This window comes from Colobus angolensis, unplaced genomic scaffold, assembly GCF_000951035.1.
Source record: "Colobus angolensis palliatus isolate OR3802 unplaced genomic scaffold, Cang.pa_1.0 Scaffold255, whole genome shotgun sequence".
Taxonomy (NCBI): Eukaryota; Metazoa; Chordata; class Mammalia; order Primates; family Cercopithecidae; genus Colobus; species Colobus angolensis.
Genome location: NW_012115766.1, coordinates 1,633,733 through 1,654,217, shown reverse-complemented (window position 1 = coordinate 1,654,217; position 20,485 = coordinate 1,633,733). Strand labels below are relative to the sequence as shown.

The window sequence follows — 20,485 nt, the reverse complement described above, 5'->3', positions numbered from 1 at the left end:
AGGATGGTCTCGATCTCCTGACCTCGTGATCCGCCCGTCTCGGCCTCCCAAAGTGCTGGGATTACAGGCTTGAGCCACCGCGCCCGGCCATGCTTTACTTTTTAACACTCTGGATCCTTTGGTTCCAATACCTTCAAGGTAAAATATGTTTTACTGCTATAGCATTAATACAAACATTAGTTTAAGATTATTCCTCCTCCTCAAAATTGTGTCATCAGCACTCTCCCATGGCATGGAACCAAGAGTGAGAAAAACTTATTATTAGGACAGAGTCCTTGGTCACGATTACGTTTATTGAGCACTTAGGTGCTGGACTGTACTAAGCATTTTGTATACATTATTTCTACTTAATCTTTAAAATAAACCTTTAGGATGGCTATTATCTTCAGTCTCACAGATGAGAAAACTGAGGCACATAAAAGTCAATTAACTTGTCCATGTCCCTACAGTACACTGCAGAGCTGACATTTGAACCTAGATCTTACTCACTCTTGAGCCTGATCTCTTGTATTCTTTCCTTCTGTATTCCCTATTTAAGTAGAACTTAAGTAGAAACCATTTTAAATGAAGTCTTAATCTTTTCTATAAGGAGAGCATCTCAGCGGTTGACACGTATCCAATGCATCCAACTCCACAATCCCTTACACATACCATGGAGTACAATGTCATCTATCCTATTTGAATTTACCAAGGTATTAAGCTTATGCTTAACCACACCCATAAGATCCTTTTTTTTCTTTTTTTTCTTTTGGGATATAAAATTCCCCTAGCACCTAAATATAGTTTAAAAAACCTTTTTTTTTTTTGAAACAGCTGCTGAATATGTCCAGGGAACTGAGTGACCTAAAGAAACACCTGAAGGAAGCCAGTGCAGTCATCGCAGCTGACCCTCTCCATTCAGAGGGCATGTGGTCCGAGCCGACCTTCACGTCCACTGAAGCGGCCATCCAATCCATGCTGGAGTGCCTGAAGAACAACGAACTCGGCAAGGCTTTGCGGCAGATCAGGGAGTGCAGGTGACTGCTATTTCTTGTAAAGGTGGTTGCAGGAAATGCACATCTGGTTGTTAGTCTGTCATGGTTGGAGCCTAGCCCACTACGGACAGCTAGATATTTTACAGGTCTCTTCTCAGATCTTTACCGCTGCCAAACCGGAAACACTCAGCTTTCAGAACACTACATGTTGAAAGTGTTGGTGTTGGTTCTGGCCATTTGCCATCCCTAAAATGACAACATGCTGAAGCACTTCAAAATATACCTTCGTATAATTTTTAACTAACATTTGAATATATCCTTTTTGGTTTTGCCCCTACATCCTGATATTATATTCACATTCATTGAAACCACAAGGCTATAGCAAATAAGGTAAATGTTTTAAGAGTATCAGATTCCATTCTGATATTTTTATACTTCTGATATCAAAATATTCAATAATCTAAAATTGATTATGGTGATGTTTACACAACTCTGAATATACTGAAACCCACTGAATTGTGTACCTTAGATGAGTGAATTACCTAATAGGAGAATTCCATCTCAATGAAGCCTTTTCAAAAAGTAATATTCTTATATTAATGAAGACTCATAAGCCCCCAACTTTTTATAGTGCCTCTAATCTGTGCTATTATTTTTGACTGCAGAAGTCTGTGGCCCAATGACATCTTTGGAAGCAGTTCTGATGATGAGGTCCAGACACTACTGAATATTTATTTCCGTCACCAAACTCTGGGACAGACGGGTACTTATGCCCTGGTGGGGTCTAACCAGAGCCTGACCGAGATCTGCACCAAGCTGATGGAGCTGAACACGGAGATCCGGGACATGATCCGCAGGGCCCAGAGTTACCGAGTCCTCACTACTTTTCTTCCAGACTCCAGTGTTTCTGGCACTAGTCTCTGACAGGAGCCTCCTGTCCCCACCGGGTTCCAAACTGGCAGTGCTGCCATGCTGGGGCGACATCATTCAATGTCTTCGCGGCCTTCAAAAGGCTTGGACAGACTGTTCTCCCTCTTGTTACCTGTAGGGCTTTTTCTAAAGAGGATGACAGAACTTCCAATGTGTAGCAATACTATAAGAACCAAGGTAGCTTAGAACGTCCTGGACAGACTCCACCCGTCATGCTGTGTGGCACAAATGTGTTACGTTTGACCGAGCATATGCAACTCACTACTGAAGAAGTGACTTCCGTTGCATACCAAAGCCGACTACACTGAACAGTACCTTCCTTTCTAGAAATGATTTTAGATTGGCAAAAGTGCAATGTTTTCTTCACTCAAAAAATTTTATATTATCAAACATGTACATTCTTTCCCTTTCTTGTTCCGTTTTCTTTTCTTTTTTCTTTTTCCTTTCTTTGGTGGGCTGAGAAAGGGGCAGGCAACATGAAGCTGGCCACTGAAAACTGTAAGACGGTCAAACGCTGACAGCCTGTGTATGTGAAAAGGAAATTGTAAACGGACTGCAATGTAATGTACACTGTAATTTGAATACAATTACTGTATCTAAAAGGAGCTGCTATGAACTACCTTTCTTATGTTGCTAGGCTACTGTTTCTGAAAGCCCTGGATCTCTTTGCACCAAAAATGGTCCAGATAGACTCTTTTTAAGGATCTTGGCTGCTTTTTACTAGAAGGTCGCTTTTATGAGCATATTTATACTGCTGAAGGATGAGTGTTAATTTTAATTAACTTTGCCATTTTGTAGAGAAAACTATCACAATATAAATTCCACGTCTTTTCACCTGTCAGGCATGCATATTTTAATATCTGTTTGGATAGCCAGAAGTAGAATCATAAAGGTAAACTATGAGTTGTTTCTTTGTTTCTTAAATGTCATATTTTATGTGTAATATATATGTAAAGGGCCATTCTTCAGTTCTCTCCTTAAACTTAATGCTGTCAAGTGTTAGATGTGTGCATGTGAACTTGTTGCACAGCAGAAACATATTCAGAGTTTATCTATGTAACTTATTCACTCTGTAAATACATTTAAAGTTTTTGTGATGTAAGCTTAATTGATACTCTGTTCAGAACTTTCTTTAGACTAAAAAAAAAAAAGAAGAAGAACAAAATACATGTTGACCATGGACTTTATTTCCGGTTAATGAAAATGTTTGTCCTGGGCACACATGAAGTTCTGCATATGGGTTGCCAAAGTAATAACCCCAAGGGGCACCCCTCACGTGTATGCTCTGAATGGCACCCATGGGGGTCATGCCATGCATGGCCCTGTGAAGCTGGAGGTAAGTATAATCTCTTTGGAAGTTGGCATCAAAACTGTGAGCTTCAACCAATTCTGTGTAATCAACCAAAGAGAAAAATCAGAAAAAAGTGAGAGCTCTAATTCTCTATAACCTATAATTAGATTGTCATCCTTCTAATTTGGAAATTGATTCTATAGTGAGCAGGAAAAAGTAGTAGAGTTTTAATTCTGTCACCAACACCTATCCCCTACCTACCCCATTAAGAAAACAGGAACACAGGGAGAAATATGTAACAATCTCAGTTATGCTGTCTTCCTACTCATATTTTACATGGACCAACAAATATAACTTGCTTTACTAGCATATGGCTACTGAATCATTGGCAGTAATAATATTCCAGGAGTATCCTACAGAAGAGAGCCTAACCTAGGATTTTTTTTTTTATGTTACCACAGATACAACTACTAGATTTTAATAATTTTCTGGACTGCTGACAACATATTTTTCTGATAATTTATTTTTTCAACTTGCCTGAAAGATGATTTGCTATGATTTGTAGAAACAACTGAATCGCGATCTCTCTGAAAAATACCTCATAAAATAAAGGTTTCCGTGGGTAACCACAGTAGACAACTTTCAGAGAGTCTTGTTGGGAGCCACAGTAGAAAGAACAGATTCGTCATGAATTGAATTTTCTACCATGCCTGCTTGCCCAGCAGAGAACCACTGCGATGTTTTACTCTTAAACAAGAAAGAAAGAAAAAAAAGATTTCAACAGTACATTGCAATCTAAGATATTAACATAGGAAGCAGTGGTTTGTGTTTTTCTCAATTTTATTTTTAAAAGGAGATGTATTAATGTGAAAGGTTTCTTCTACTTTTCCTCTATCTCTTAATCTCCTCTACTTTAAGTGGAGATGGGAAAAATTGTGTAGGATGCAGCCCCACTCCAGCAGAGCCCAGCAATAACTTAAGATCTGCCAGTCAAATCTTGTCGGCTATTGCTCTGTGCTTCTGTTACTGAAGCATTAATGTTAATTGCCTTCCCCAGGGATACAAAGAAGTAGAGGTACCAAAGGAAAGAGTAGATACTTAACAGATGCCTCAGTGATATGAAAGATGCCTCCTTGTGTCTCACTGTTTTCTAGCACTGAAACATGATCCACTTTGTATCCACCTGCAGAATAAAGCAATCCAGCCAGGTGCTCTGTAACTTAGACATCACTTGATTAAAATTATAGTCTCCAAATACAGTGTTTTAGAAAAGGCACTGCACATTTTTAGAGGCACGTGAATGTCATTCCCACCTCTAACCCATCTAACATTGGTGAGATGTTAAGAAAATGTGCTGGCGTTGCTGTGAAATCAAGATGCCTGTAATTGTAGGCATCACACGCATGCATGAACATCCAGAGGTAGGTCTCAAGGCTCTTCTGGTTCCAAGTCCTAACAAACAATGATCTTTTCAGTGAAATGTAGAATTCTGGAAAGAATAAGGGTGCCTCCAGGCTGCTTACATCAATAACTTACACGTGCTTCCCGATGCCCGCCTTAACAAGAAAATTAGTGTCCACAGGTGAGTATTAGGGTGTGTTCATTGTATCTCAATGAAACTAGTTTTTAAAGTTTTCAGTGCATTTGTTTTAGATCAACTAATATTTGAATACCTATCATGACCCCGGATATTTCTTTGTTCAGTAAATATTTATTGCGTACCCACTCTGGGCTAGGCACTGTTTTAGAGGATACCGCAGCTATCAAAACAGAGGTGGTCCCTGTTCCCATGAGGCTCCTACATTTGAGTGGAGGAAGAGGTGCTTGTCTATGTTGGGTAATGATGAGTGCCATGAAGAACAAAACAGGGACACAGTGAGTACTGCGGACGGGGCTATCTTAGCTGTCACTCTAATAGGGTGATGTCTGAGGAGAGATCTGAATGAAGTGGGGGATACAATGGATATCCAGGGAAAAGAGCATTCCAGCAAAGGGAAAAACACACGCAGAGACCCTGAAGGAGGAGCAGGATCACTTTGTCGAAGGGACAGCAAGAAAGCCAATGACCGGGTGAAATGAGTGAAGAGAGCATTCAGAGAGGACAGCCAAAAGCTCTGTGGGCCACAGCAGGACTTTGTCCCTTGCTGAGCAAGATGGGAAGCCAGTGAATGTTTGCGGGCAGGGTAGTGACATGCTGTGACTTATGTTTAAAAGGATTACTCCATTTGGGATGATGAAGAAAAGCTCTATTACAAAAGTTCTGTTGTGGTGGTTATACAGCACTGTGAATGTACTTAATGCCAATGAATTGTGTACTTTAAAATGGCAAATTTTATATGTTTTGCCACAATAAAAATAATTTTTTAAAGGATCACTGTGGCTGCTATGTGCAGAATAGACTGTAGATGGGCAGAGGTAGAAGCAGGAAGACTAGAGAGATGGCTGTGGCAAAAGTGCAGTCACCAGGCGATGTTGGCTTGAGCTAGGGTACTAGCAACGGAAGTGATTCGTTGTGGGCATGTTCTGGAAATAGTTCAGAGCTAAAGCTGACAGGGCTCACCAATGACACATGGAATGGGAGAGAGTTGGGCCCAAACCACTGGAGGAATGGAGTTGCCACTAACTGCGATGAGGGAATGCATGTTTGGGAGGTAGAAACCAAGATAATTCTTCAGACATGTTAACTTTGAGATGTCTGATATCCAAGACAAGATGGTGAGTAAACGGGGATATGTGAGTCTGTTGTTGAGGAGCAAAGTCTGGGCTAAAGACATACATATGGCCGGGACTGGGATTGCTCATAAAAATTAGAGTGCAGGTAATGGGCTCAAAATCTCAGATGCACATTAAATCATGTTGAGGACTTAAAACCCCAACACTCAGGCTTCCTCTTAATTGATTTAATTGGTCTGAAGTTGTGCTCAAACTCCAGCGCTGTTTAAGATTCCCCAGATGATTCTAATCCACTGCCAAGATGGGAACATTGCTTTCTCCGTCTCAGACCTAAGAATCACCCCAGGGTATTTGTCAAAAATGCAGAATCCCTCAGGTTGACCCCTCTAGAGACCAATTTGGTAAATCCAGCGCAGGATCCCTCAAATCAGCATTGCAACAGTCACACTCCACTCTGAAAGACACTGAACTGGGAAAAACTTCCTACATAGCAAAGTGCTCTTTCTTCTTCTAAAGCATACCCCCAATTGTTTTTCCACGTAGGCTGCTGGTGTAGTGATTCTACCCAGATCTGTCATTGATCTTTTTGTAACTTTGTTTCCTATTCAAGGTCACAGTGAGTGAGGGGCTAGAATTTACTGCATCCACTTACACATCAGTTTCCTGGCAGATGCCTCCTTGTCTGTCACCATCTTCTGTAATCCAGATCCCTCTTTTAACAGCAAACTTGCATGGATATTGTATTCGAATTTCAGATTCCAAGAACTTGGGCCACCTGGTGCGAACTTCCAGGCGCTCCTCAGCCAGGAGAATGAAGAGATTCCTCCTGGTCCCCTTTACTATGTCCAACTCTTCTCTCCTCATCTCTATTTCAAAAAGTCAAAATTCTTGCCACCTGGCTGTACTAGCCACCTCCTTCCCCAACTCCATCACTGTCATCCGCAGCAGTGGCTGTGACCCTCAGCTGCATTAGAAGCACTGGGGAAGCTTTTTAAAAATCCTGAGGCTTAGGCCTCGCTGCAGATCCCTTAAATCCTTTATAACGCTCCTCTGGTGATTTTGAATTGCAGCCGGGCTTGGGAACTGCTGACCTAACGCCTTCCTGCTTCCTGCCCCTTATTCATCGGAGAGACTACAGCTTCTTGCTCACCCCAGCTTCCGATGTCATTTCCAGGACTTCAAGAGTCTTGTGTATAACCTGTACGAAATCTTTTTTCTCTCATCCTGTTAACATTCTAACCTCCAGGCATTTTCACTCTGTTCTACCCAGTGATATCTGAGGAGAGATCTGAATGAAGTGGGGGATACAATGGATATCCAGGGAAAAGAGCATTCCAGCAAAGAGAAAAACACACGCAGAGACCCTGGAGGAGGAGCAGGATCACTTTGTCGAAGGGACAGCAAGGAAGCCAATGACCGGGTGAGATGACATCCAATTTCCTGGCTCTACCAAAACCTGATCCACAGCAGTAAGTGAACCAGCTCCAGAATCCCACTTTCAGGCCCCCTACTCAGGAATTTTCCCAGTTCCCCTTTACTTCAGCCCCCACCCCTCTAACAATTCTCCCATCATGAATATCAGTCTGTGGCCCTCACATGTCTTTACTCCCCTTTGGAGCATGTTTAAATTCCATGGGTCATTATAATCCCTCCCTTGCTGACATTCACAAGGGATGCCCTAACCCTGTCTTACTCAGCTGATTAAACCCCAAGTCTGGTTGAACCTAAAACTGACTCTTTCCACAGCTGCACCAGAAGTGTGACATTACAAAGATGAAGATATTACTAGAATGCAGGTCACACATGTAGTGTCACACAAACAATGACACTGGTGATGTTACATTTCTAGTAATATCTTCACTACTAGAAATGTCTTCATTACTAGAAGTGTGACGCTAGTATGCGACTGCAACCAAGAAAGTCTCAAATCTCAACACTATCAGACAATCTTGTAATACACTTATGCCTTCCTGATATTTCAATTTCCTAATGCCTGAGAAAGTTATTTCTCATATTTTCCTCTCTCCTCAGCATCCTGTCTCAGCTGATGGCTTTGCTTCATAATTCATTGAGGAAACAAATGAGTCTCACCTTCCCCACCAAAAATATACTTATCTTTAACTAGCCCTATATTCTAGGTGCTTCATCCTTTTGTAATCAAAGGAATATCACTGCTCCCCTCAGGGGCCAATTGCTCCACTGGCGCACTGGACCCCATCTCTGCTGCCTATTCAAGGGCTTTGCTCCTGCAGACATTCCCCTCTGTGCTCTGCCATCAGCTTCTCTAAATGATTCCCTTTAATATGCCAACATACTCAGTGCCTCCCCTTTCCCCAAATGCCATTCTAGCTATCACCAGTTTCTCTGCTTTCTTACAGCAAAACATCTAGGAAGTTCTACTTCTCTTCACTATTTGGACTTTAACACTGCTTCCATCCACACCATTCCATGGAAACTTCTCTCTTCAGCCTCACCCGTCACCTCCATGCTGCCAAATCCAGTGGACCTGTCGTCACCTTTCCCGACCTCCCAGCAGGATTTGACTCTGACTTTCCTTCCTTCTGGAAATACTGTTTCTTCTTCATTTTCATCTCCTCATCTTCTTCCTATCCTTCTTGACCTCACCTTTCATCTAACCTCTAAGTTCCTGCTACTCCAAGTATAGTCTGGGGAACCAGCAGCATTGATGGCATCTGGGAGCTTCCTAGATTTGCAGTCTCAGACCCCAGACCTACTGAATCAGAATCTTCATTTAACACGCTCACCCAGTGACTCCTGGGATGTGAAGGTTTTAGAATCATTGCTCTAAGTCTTGGTATGCCCCCCAGAGCCCTGTGTTGTACTCCCTTTTTTCCTGCTTCTGTGAAACTGTATTTCTAAATTTTTTTATTTCCATAGGTTGTTGGGGGACAGGTGGTGTTTGGTTACATTAGTCAGTTAATTAGTGGTGATTTGTGAGATTTTGGTGCAGGTGATTCCATCCAGGCCCATGGTTTTAAAACTATTTATCTCCAAATCTATCCCTAACTCTGACTTACCTCCTAAATTCCAGATACATATACCCAGTAGGGGTATGACATCTCCATTTGGATGTCTCCAGCACTTCAGACTTATGTTGAAAACAGAAGCCCTTCCCCACATTACTAAATAGCTCCACTAAAATAAGAGGTAAATGTATTGAGCCCTCAAAGTGACAGGCACTAATTATTCTAAGTGATGAACATGCCTCAGCTCCTTCAGTTCCTATCTCTTGGTGGTGTGAGGACTATCATCATCTCCATTTTACAGATAGGTAAACTGAGGGGTAGAGAGTGACTTGCCCAAAATTATCTCTTAAGTACGGCAGCCAGGATTTGCAGGTAGGTAACCTGACCCCAGAACATGCCTCCTACCTGGTATAGCTCTCAGTTCCATTCACCCTACAGCTCAAAGCACATTAAGAGTCATTGTTTATTTCCTCCATCTTCCACTGCCAGCCCTGCACATTTTCAAATATTATCTTAAACCCATGGATTTCTTTTCCTCTCCCTGGCCACCACCCTTGTCCAAGCCATCAGTTTGCTCATGTGTTCATTAACCTCCCAACCGGTCTCCCTCTAAAGTGAGCTTTTTGAAGTGAGAATGTGTCTGCACTGTTGAAAGCCCCTCATGGGCTGTCATTTGCTTAAACGTGGCCTTGAGAACCCTTTGTGATCAGAGCCCTGTCTTCTGCAGCCTCATGCCCCACGTCAGCCCCAGGGGGATCCTATTCCTCAGCCCCTCAAGGCCTTTGCTCCTGCTGTTCCCTTAGATCAAAACCATCTTCTCCCAGCTCCCTTCATCCTGCAGGTCTCAATCTCATGTCACCTCTTCCCAGCCACCCTGTCTAAAAGATTACTCCCATAGCACCCTGTTTCCTTCATGGCATTTATCCTATTCTGAACTTGAGAAGTATGAATGTAATTGTGAAAGCATGAAGCAAGTCCTACTCTACCTGGTTTAAATCCCGGCACTCTGCTCTGGCCTCTGTGTGCCTCCAACTCCTCAACTACGAAAAGATACAATAGCTCCTACTTCATATGGCTGCTGTGGTGAGTTATGGCAATGCACAGCACATGCTAAAGGCTGCTTCAGCATTTGCTATAGTTGTGCATACTTGAAGGAAGGACCTTGCCCCTTCATCATCTCAATATATAAAACACTTAGAACCAGTGCTTAGAACATCTGGCTTATACAAATTTGTCAAAAGAATGGCTATTTTTCTTCATTAGTTCCCCTTCATATAAGTGACAGTATCTACCATTTCCCAATGCCATATATTGATGTTTCCATACTAGGATCACCAATTAATGTGGCTTCATGGTCTAGTTCACATGCATTTATTTTCTTCTATTCACATTGTACAATTGTTACACAACCTACAAAAAGTACAAAAGCGTAGCCATTTTCCAATGCCAGGTCAGAGCCAATTTGCAAAAAAGGAATACAGCACAGTCAGTTACAAGAAGAGCTCAGAGGTCCTGTACAAGTCACACTGTACAAGTTACATCACATGTTTGAAGCTGTAAATATTGCCACAGGAGAATCTCTTGTCTTTGCAGCGACCACACAGTTCTTGTCGATGAGGCCTCCTTAGATCAATGTGTCTTTTCTTTTGAGAACAGGAACAATGAGACTTTGAGCAGGTCTTTAGGAAACAAGGAAGAGTTTGGACACTAAATGGTCGGTTTAGTGTTTCAAATGTAATCCTCAAATCACAGTACTGCTCCCTATTACCTTATCCCTGAAACCTTCATCCTCTGAGTCCTACAAGAAGGCCAAGACCAAGTTGTACAAAATTACTTGTATCACATTAAATGTCAAATATTTTTTCAAGATGATCACAGAAGATATTCAAGAGAATACTGCGGAGCCAATCAAGACAACATAATGTAAAAGAAGAATTTAAGAGTTTTGTAGAATTTCTTCACTCTGTAGATCTTTATATTTGTAGCTGAACCAGTCAAGGCAACATAGTGTAAGAGAAGAAAATTAATCAAGAGTTTTATAGAGTTTCTTCACTATGTAGATTTTTAGATTTGTAGGCAGGTCAGGGTGAGTGGCAGTGGGTAGGAATTAAGTGAACATTTAAAAAAGACTAGAGCAGATGTTCTCAACCGGGGTGATTTTACTCCATCTCCAACCCCAGTGGGCATTTGGCAATGTCTGAATACATTTTGGATGGTTAAAACTGGGAGAGAGGGGTATTCTGGAGGGAAGTAATGTTTCTTTCCAGTCGTGCCCAACCATTACTAGGATCTAAAACAGTGCCTTTCGACCATTATCTCATTTCTGTCTTTCAATAATTAAAACTAATATCCTATGGAAACTGGTACATTAACCTGGTTCCATCCCCCCAACCCTGCCAATCTTTGACATTGATAATCACTGTTCTATTTCCTACATGTCCCATAGCCACATGGAATAAGTCAAGATTTACTTTTTTTTTTTTTGGAGACAGAATCTCACTCTGTCTCCCAGTCTGGATGGAGTGCAGTGGTGAGATCTTGGCTCACTGCAACCTCCATCTCCTGGGTTCAAGCAATTGTCCCTGCCTCAGCTTCCTGAGTAGCTGGAATTACAGGCACTCGCCACTAGGCCCAGCTAATTTTTGTATTTTTTAGTAGAGATGGGGTTTCACCATGTTGGCCACGCTGGTCTTGAACGCCTGACCTAAGGTGATCCATCCGCCTTGGCCTCCCAAAGTGCTGGGAATACAGGCGTGAGCCACCATGCCTGGCCAAGATGTACCTTTTTATATTGTGAAAGTAGACATTTGTATTATTCTAATTGCAGTCTTAAACATGATTTAATCAAACTGTTCTGTTGAAGAATATGCCTCCTTATAAGAAAATTCTAACAAGCAATATTCACATGGTGTTTACTATGTGCCTAGCACTCTCTTAACCACTTTATATATATGAATTCATTTAATTCTCACAACATCCTTACAAAGAAAGGCTCAATAAAATAAGGATTTACCCTAAAGGTAGATTTCTGCTTCTGGAAATGGTGGATTAGGTAATTCTAACCAAGTCTCCTGGATGACTACCAATGCTAAGCTAAAAATAACTGTTCGGATCACTGAGAAATTATCAGAGCATTAGAGATGAAAACCCAGAAATAGGTGAGCGCTTGATGTCTGGGACTGTTTACTCTCACTATAGATTTTTCACATGTGACAGCACCCAATCAAAAATAACCAGGTACTGTATATGAGGAGACAGAACAACATGCTTGAAAGCCAAGAGGAAAGCAATAGACTCACAGGGTATTGAGTTAATGGAGTTCTGTGACACAGATTTTAAAATCACTAAGTGCTAATATGTTCAAGGAAATAAAACTAATATTTCCAGCAGAAAAATTGAAGTTTTCTTCTAAAGAAAAAAAAATTCTAGAACAGAAAAATACAACAAATAAAATCAATAGTTCAATGGATGTTTTCATCACAGATTAAAAAGAGCTGAGATGAGAAATACAAATGGAAGATGGTTTAGTAGACAATATTCAGCCTAAAGCAAGAATAGCTAAAAGCATGGAAAATATAGATAAGCACATAAGAGACCGAAAGAAACATGGTGTAAAGGTCTAGTATGAGTAATCGGAAGAAAGAAGAAATAGGAGCAGAAGTAACATTTGAAAAGATAACAGTTGATAATTTCCCAAAAGTACTGAAAATCTTTAAGCTGCAGTTTCAAGAAACACTATGAAGCTCAAGCAGGACAATTACAAAGAAACTACAACTAGGCATATCATTGTAAAACTGGTGAAAAACCAAGGCAAAGAGAAGTAAGCAAATTTAAGAAGGGGAAAGAGAAGAGGAGATTACTTCAAAAGAGATGCAGTAAGACCTATACTGTTTCATAGAAACAATGAAATTCAGATCCTTAAAGGGCAGAAAGAACTATTTCCAACCTAGAAATTCTATGCCCAGTGAAAATATCTCTTAAAAAGGTATCCAGGCCGGGCGCAGTGGCTCACGCCTGTAATCCCAGCACTTTGGGAGGCCGAGACGGGCAGATCACGAGGTCAGGAGATGGAGACCATCCTGGCTAACATGGTGAAACCCCGTCTCTACTAAAAAATACAAAAAACGAGCCAGGTGAGGTGGCAGGCACCTGTAGTCCCAGCTACTCAGGAGGCTGAGGCAGGAGAATGGCGTAAACCCGGGAGGCGGAGCTTGCAGTGAGCTGAGATCCGGCCACTGCACTCCAGCCTGGGCGACGGAGCGAGACTCTGTCTCAAAAAAAAAAAAAAGGTATCCAAGGCTGGGCGTGATGGTTCACGCCTATAATCCCAGCACTTTGGGAGGCCGAGGCAGGTGGATAACCTGAGGTCAGGAGTTCCAGAGAAGCCTGGCCAACATGGAGAAACCCCGTCTATACTAAAAATACAAAAATTAGCCGGGCGTGGTGGCAGGCGCCTGTAGTCCCAGCTACTGGGAAGGCTGAGGCAGGAGAATCACATGAACCCAGGAGGCAGAGGTTGCAGTGAGCCGACATCATGCCACTCCAGCCTGGGCGATAGAGCAAGACTCTATCTCAAAAAAAAAAAAGATATCCAGACAAAATAGAATTTGTCACCTCCAGACCAATACTATGGAAAACATTAAAGTTCAAGTCAAAGGAAAGTGGCCCTAGAAACAAGAAGATACAAAGAATAACAGAAATAACGTGTAGCTAAAACTAAATGAATATACACAATAATCTTATAAAATTTTAAATATAAGTAAAATAAGTATACAATAATAGCATATAAGTTAGGATGTAGTTAGAGTCATTGCATTGTCTGTGAAAGGCAAGATTAGGCCGAGTGCAGTGGCTCACGCCTGTAATCCCAGCACTTTGGGAGGCTGAGGCGTGTGGATCATGAGGTCAGGAGTTTGAGACCAGCCTGGCCAACATAGTGAAACCCTGTTTCTACTAAAAATGCAAAAATTAGCCAGGCGTGGTGGTGGTGGGCGCCTATAGTCCCAGCTACTTGGGAGGCTGAGGGAGGAGAATCACTTGAACCCAGGAGGCGGAGCTTGTAGTGAACCAAGATTGCACCTGCACCACTGCACTCCAGCCTGGGTGACACGGCAAGATTGTCTCAAAAAAAAGGCAAGATTAACAATTTAGACTTTGACAAGTCAGATAGTCATGTTTTTTCTATGGTAACATCAAAAGGACATTAAAAAATGATAGAAAGGAAAATGAAATATTAAAAAAAATTCAAGTGAACACAAGAGAAAAGAAAAAGGGGTGGAGTAAAAAGAAAATACATTTAAACCCAGTTTAATAAGTAGTTATATCGAACATCAGACTGAGAATGTCAGACTAGAAAATCAGAGGATGAATCACTTATAAGCTAGTTTTCAAAATATCATATTTTTATTTATTTATTTATTTATTTTTGAGATGGAGTCTCGCTCCGTCACCCAGGCTGGAGTGCAGTGGCACCATCTTGGCTCACTGCAACCTCCACCTCCCTTGTTCAAGCGATTTTTCTGCCTCAGCTTCCTGAGTAGCTGGGACTACAGGTGCCTGTCACCATGCCCGGCTAGTTTTTGTATTTTTAGTAGAGACAGGGTTTCATCATATTGGCAAGGCTGGTCTCAAACTCCTGACCTCGTGATCCGCCCACCTCGGCCTCCCAAAGTGCTGGGATTACAGGCGTGAGCCACCACCCTCGGCCCATTTATTTCTACTAATTATAGAAAAAGAAGAAATATTGTTAACTAAGTACTTAGATTTAAAAACATATTGATTACAAAAAGCAAGTTAAGGATCTCACCCAATTCTGTGAATTTCTAAACATTGGAGACACCATAGAATCCAGTCAGAGCTCTGATACTATCCATCTAAACTTGGGAAAGTTATTTTTGAACTTAGCTTTCAGATCTATAAAATGGAAAAAACATCTCCCACAAAGATTAGATGACAGGAAGTAATGCATGTAAAGCACTATCTCAAAATGTGGCATGTCGTAAACAATTAATAGCAGTTACCTTTTACATTACTACATTCTAACTATGCCCAGGGTGTCAGAGGACAAACACACACACCCCATAAGCCAACTTGAAATAGTGAATCTTCCCCTTTCCCTTCCAAAAAGATGCAAACTAGAACTTATGCTTCCATTTTTCTAAAATATAACATTTCAAACATACAGAACACTCCTATACCAATATCCAGCTATATCAAATCCTAACATTTTGTCACAGAGGCTTCATTTTAGGAATGAAACATTATAGACACAATGGAAGTGTTTCATATGCTCACCTGACATTGGATTGCTTCTACTCGATAAGGGTTAAAACTCTTTTGGCATTTACAACAGAGTTGTTTGAAATAAACCTAAAGAGAAATATGTTTTTTTCAAAATACAAGCTTTTATACATACCCACACCCTGCAGAGGCTCCCAGTTCTTAATTTAAGTAATCCATTCCCTTGCCTTGTATCTTGCTTTTACCAACCTCTACCCTTGAGGTTTCAAGGTATACTAGTTCTTACTAATCACTTTTTCTTTGAATCTAATTTTCCTTACCGGTAAAATTGGAATAATAACCTCCACCTCCTGGGTTCAAGCGATTCTCCTGCCTCACCCTCCCGAGTAGCTGGGATTAGAGGTGCCCGCCACCACACCTGACTAATTTATTGTATTTTTAGTAGAGACTGGGTTTTGCCATGTTGGCCAGGCTAGTCTCGAACTCCTGGCCTTAAATGATCCACCCGCTTCGGCCTCCCAAAGTGCTGGGATTACAAGCCTGAGCCACCGCACCCAACTGGAATACCATTATTAATACTTACTTTTTCCATAGTTCTGAAAACTCCCTAATAATGTACACCAAGTACCATGGTAGATACTCAATGGGAAGTGGCCGTCATACTTTTTGTCCTTGTCTTTTAGCTCTTACGTGTTTCATTTTTCAGTATTTCCCAGCTTAAACTTTAAATTACTTGTGGTTACCTATCAGTACCACCTGCTTTCAAGGTTTTGTGCAATTTCCTGTGCACATTTTCTCCCTGCCTTGCTTGGTGAACTCTTCCTATTTATTCTTTAAAATCCTGCTTGGACATCAAGCTGTCTTCCCTCAGACAGGGCTAATCCCCTCCTTCCTGTGCTATCTGTGTGCTGCTTCCATGTGAAGGATGCTACTGCACATATTGCCAAATTACATTTTGTTTCCATCACTCCTATCAAAATAAATTCCTTGAGAACGAGTTCTATGTTTTGTTCTTTGTATCCTAGTGCCTTGGAATGTTTGAATTAAACTCGTTTTTCTTCTGGCAAGAGAAGGAAGTAAATTCAACTTCAACTTTAAAAATCTATTCCCTCTCTAGGTCTCTAGTAAACAGCTAGTGTGAGAAGTCAGGTTTTCATCCAGAACTCAAGGCCTGTTTGCCCTCTCTCTCCACAGTCCTTTGGCCAGTAAGGCAATTTCTAAACATGCCATAGCACAGGGCGTTCACACTCAAATGCAATAACATCGGGCCATGTAGACTGTTGCAAAACGAGGTGCACAGGGCAAGGAAAAGAAGAGGAGGCCTTAGGGGCAGCCTGCTGTTCTCAGTCTCAAATAAGGGTCTCTAATGACCACAGCCTACGGGATTCATGAAGATAAAGAAATGCAGAATTTAATATGAAGTCTTTTCCAGTCCTAATATGTTGGCAATTAAATTAGGAAGCGGGCAAAGGAAACCTTAGGCGTAGCCTAAGTCTCTTACAGGCAAATCTTTACAGTAAGTTTTTTCACTTATTGCTCCACCTTGTGGACAAACAGTGGAAATTTCCTAGCGCTAAGGCCCAGACCTATTCCAAGCGTACCAACTAAAACACGGTTACAAAAACTTCCAGTGTACACAAGGACAAAAGCTCATCTAAGTAACCTGACATTTTTGTCAACTATAACGCCAGAGTATGGTTCGGAAACTCAGGTCCGATTCAGTTCCATTCGTTCACTGAGCACTTCCGGTACACCTGGCACTGGGGATGCCACCAAGATCAAGACAAGACTGTGACAGTCATGCTCCCTCAGGAATCAGATTCTTCCTCGCTTAACATCTGTGCCCACCCCATCCTCCTCTCACCTCCTACTCATTTTACTTACCTTGTTCGTTCCAGAAATGCACCACACGTAAGCACTCTCCCACCTGGTCTTACAATCTTTACAGTGAAAATAGCCATATTTTGGTTCCAAAAACTGAAAATAAAGAAGAAAAGCACTTTACCATCATGCAAGGGGAAAAAACCAGATCCTTCTTTATGACTTTGTATAAGAAAAAAATGACTTCTTTAACCTCACTTATATCTATTCTCAAGACTACTGCATTAATTCAGTTGCTCATCTCTCATAAAGATTACTCTGGGATTCTTTTTGCTGCCGTCTTTGGTACTTTTCCAATCCATTTTCCACAATGCTACCGGCACAATCTTCCCAAAACGAAAGTCTGATTTCATATATCACAGACTGGAAGCCCTTCTTCGTCTCCAAATTCCCCAGTAGCAGTAGTTGCCAGACTGTTGGTTTTCACAGGCTTAGTTGGGTTGGCACCTATTTTACCCAAAACTTACCAAACATACAGGCCACGTGAAATGCATATTTTCAGAGCTCCCTCTCCTTCACCAAGTACATGGAAGAAGAGAGAGAAGATTTTGCTCTTATTGCCCCCATAGATGGAAAGGGAGGGAGAGGATGGGGCAGGTCGAGGACTAGGAGGAGGGAAGAGAGGATCCACCTGGAAGTTGGGCCTCCGGAGAGGCTCGGTGGCGGCGTCTCCAGGCACCTGCTTGCTCTTCGTTTCCTGAGGGGACAGGGCGTCTTTCTCCCCCGATTCCTCCGGCTGCCCAGGTTCCTCCTGCCTGTCAGCTACTGACCTCGGTGGTGATGGCTGCGGCTGGCTGGCCTCCTCAGGGCCTGGGAGCGCCTTGCTCTCCGCGTGGTCCCTATCTTTCCGCAGGCGGATCAAGCTCCTGCGGCCGGTGCCGGGCGAAGTGACCCCACAAGCTGGCAGGGACTCCCGGGGGTCTCTGCCGTCCCAGGGGGAGCAGCTGCTGAGGGTGCGAGGCCCCAGCGAGCACTGCACAGCCTTGTCCACCCGCGGGCTCACCTGCACGCCCACCTCCTTGGTGTTGGGCTTGCACAGCCGCGGGCTCAGGCTGGGGTTCATCTGAGACAGAATGGCCTTAAGCTGCACCCTCTTGTAAGGGTCCATGCAGTAGTCAGGGGCGTTCGCGGGCACCAGCAGCCCTGGCCTGGCCAGAAAAGTGGGGGGACCCATATTTTGCCTCCAGTCGGGCTGTTTGTGCCCTGAGAGTCCAGGCTGGCCCAAAGGCACTGTGTTCCCATAACCCTGGTACAAGCCATAGGGAACACGGACAAAGCGCGCCATCCGCTCAGCAGGTGCTAAGGCGCAGCCTAATACCCTAGCCAGTTTGTTTGTGTCCTTATTTTGCCTTCCTCCTCCATCCGCCCCTTCTTTCTCCTAATTAGGTTGGTTTAGATTCATTCCTGGCTTCTCCATTTATTTCAGATTCTAATGGGAGCTGCTGCCTATTACCCTGATTGAGGAAGAGAAGCTCTAGCTACAGATGTCTAATTGCCACCTGATTCCTACCCAATTGCTTTTCCCTACCTCTTCAATTCACTGCTCAGGGAATCTTTTTTTCAAAGCTGTTTTTCATTTCCAGCTTATTCACACATTTGCTTTAATTAATGATTAATTCATATATTCCTGTAGTGACCATTCTAAAGATCCTTTGTAAGGTAATGTGGTAATGTTAGGTAATATTTTAAGGTACAGCCATTATGGACAACAGTATGGAGGTTCCCTAAAAAAAGTAAATAGAAGTACCAGATAATCCAGCAATCCCACCACTGGGTATTTACCCAAAGGAAATGAAATCAATATCCTGAAGAGATATCTTCACTTCCTTATTCGTTGTAGCATTACCCACATTAGCCAAGTTATGGAAACAACCTAAGTGTCTGTTAACAGATGAATGGATAAAGAAATTGTGGCACGTATTTATACAATGGAATATTATTCAGTCTTAAAACAGGAGATCCTGGCCGGGCGCAGTGGCTCTCACCTGTAATCCCAGCAGCTTAGGAGGCCAAGGCAGGTGGATTCACCCGAGGTCAGGAGTTCGAGACTAACCTGGCGAACATGGTGAAACCCTGCCTCTAATAAAAATACGAAAATCAGCCGGGTGTGGTGGCATGCTCCTGTAATCCCAGCTACTCGGGAGGTTGAGGCTGGAGAATCGCCTGAAGCCGGGAGGCGAAGGTTGCAGTGAGCTGAGATCACACCACTGCACTCCAGCATCTCAAAAAACAAACAAACAAACAAACAAAAACAGGAGATCTTGCCATTTGCAACAACATGGGTGCAACTGGGGGACATTATGCTAAGTGAAATAAGCCAGATAGAAAACTACTGCATAAACTCACTGATATGTGGAATCTGAAAAAGTCAAATACATAGAAGCAGAAAGTAGAATGGTGGTTACCAGGGACAGGAAGTTGGGAGGGATGGAGAGAGACTGGTCAGAGCCTAAAATGTTACAGTTAGGTAGAATGAATGAGTCTAGAGATCTAATTTACAGTGTAATGACTATGGTACTGTATTTTATACTGGAAATTTTCAAAGAGAGATTTCAGGTCCTCTCACCGCACACAAAAGAAAGGTAATTTTGTGAAGAGATGGATATGTTAATTGCTTGACTGTAGTAATCATCTCACTATGAACATATATCAAAATATCATGTCATGCACATTAAATATATACAATTTTTAGGAAACAATGGTTTTTGGGGTTTTTGTTTGTTTGCTTGTTTGAAATGGGGTCTCCCCGCTCTGTCTCCCAGGCGGGAGTGCAGTGACATGATCTCGGCTCACTGCAACCTCCATCTCCTGGGTTCAAGCGATTCTCCCATCTCACAGGTGATCCGAATCCTAAGAATGAAAAAGATGGGTCGGGCGCAGTGGCTCAGTGTAATCCCAGCGGTTTGGGAGGCCGAGGCAGGCGGATCACCTGAGATCAGGAGTTCGAGACCAGCCTGACCAACATGGAGAAACCCAGTCTCTACTAAAAATACAGAATTAGCCGGGCGTGGTGGCGCATGCCTGTAGTCCCAGCTGCTCGGGAGGCTGAGGCAGGAGAATCGCTTGATCCCGAGAAGCGGAAGTTGCGGTGAGCCGAGATCGCGCCATTGCACTCCAGCCTGGGCAGCAAGAGCGAAACTCCGTCTCGAAAAAAAAAGAATGCAAAAGATACTACCAAGGCCTGCGGAGCGAGGTACCTAACACTTTATGAGCGAGTTAAGATGGGTTTCACAATTTTTCGAGCAAGGAAACGGGCTCGGAGGTCTGGAACACCTGCTACCCAATAGCAGCACAGCTACTGGAACTAAAATCCTCTGATTTCAAATAACAGCCCCGCCCACTACCACGAAGTGAAATCATCCACAATCACACACCGACCACTCTAAGCTTTTGTAAGATCGGCTCGCTTTAGGGAACAGGTCTTGAGAGAACATCCCTTTTAAGGTCAGAACAAAGGTCTTTCAAAGGTCCCAGGTCGTGTGCCGAAGACGCCCCCCCAAACATGACCT

General features: G+C 42.7%; 2 protein-coding genes across 3 annotated transcripts in view; one reads left to right on the top strand and one right to left on the bottom strand.

Annotated features, from left to right (window-relative positions):
- The window catches only part of FRY (furry homolog (Drosophila)), a 272,464-nt gene extending 269,373 nt beyond the window's left edge, over positions 1 to 3,091 (top strand). For both annotated transcript variants that reach the window (XM_011946910.1, XM_011946909.1), the window contains 2 exons: positions 814 to 1,016; positions 1,640 to 3,091. In XM_011946910.1, the coding sequence (XP_011802300.1) occupies positions 814 to 1,016; positions 1,640 to 1,898 (462 nt within the window). In that variant the 3' untranslated portion in view covers positions 1,899 to 3,091. The remainder of the gene's footprint in view (positions 1 to 813; positions 1,017 to 1,639) is intronic.
- A 7,120-nt stretch (positions 3,092 to 10,211) lies between these two features.
- ZAR1L (zygote arrest 1-like) lies at positions 10,212 to 18,285 on the bottom strand. The gene is made up of 4 exons (XM_011946908.1): positions 17,608 to 18,285; positions 16,980 to 17,072; positions 15,150 to 15,224; positions 10,212 to 10,534 (listed from the first exon to the last, which is right to left on the bottom strand). The coding sequence occupies exons 1-4, from the start codon at positions 18,259 to 18,261 to the stop codon at positions 10,391 to 10,393; spliced, it is 966 nt and encodes a 321-aa protein (XP_011802298.1). The 5' UTR covers positions 18,262 to 18,285; the 3' UTR covers positions 10,212 to 10,390.
- Between the last annotated feature and the right edge of the window lie 2,200 nt (positions 18,286 to 20,485).

What these genes read in the sequence shown, in the direction of transcription:
- ZAR1L (XM_011946908.1), bottom strand. Translation starts at nt 18,261, where the DNA reads ATGGCGCGCTTTGTCCGTGTTCCCTATGGCTTGTACCAGGGTTATGGG. An exon ending in TCCGGAGGCCCAACTTCCAG is followed by an intron (nt 17,073 to 17,607) that starts GTGGATCCTCTC and finishes CTTTATTTTCAG; the next exon opens with TTTTTGGAACCAAAATATGG. An exon ending in TAGAAGCAATCCAATGTCAG is followed by an intron (nt 10,535 to 15,149) that starts GTGAGCATATGA and finishes TGTTTCCTAAAG; the next exon opens with ACCTGCTCAAAGTCTCATTG.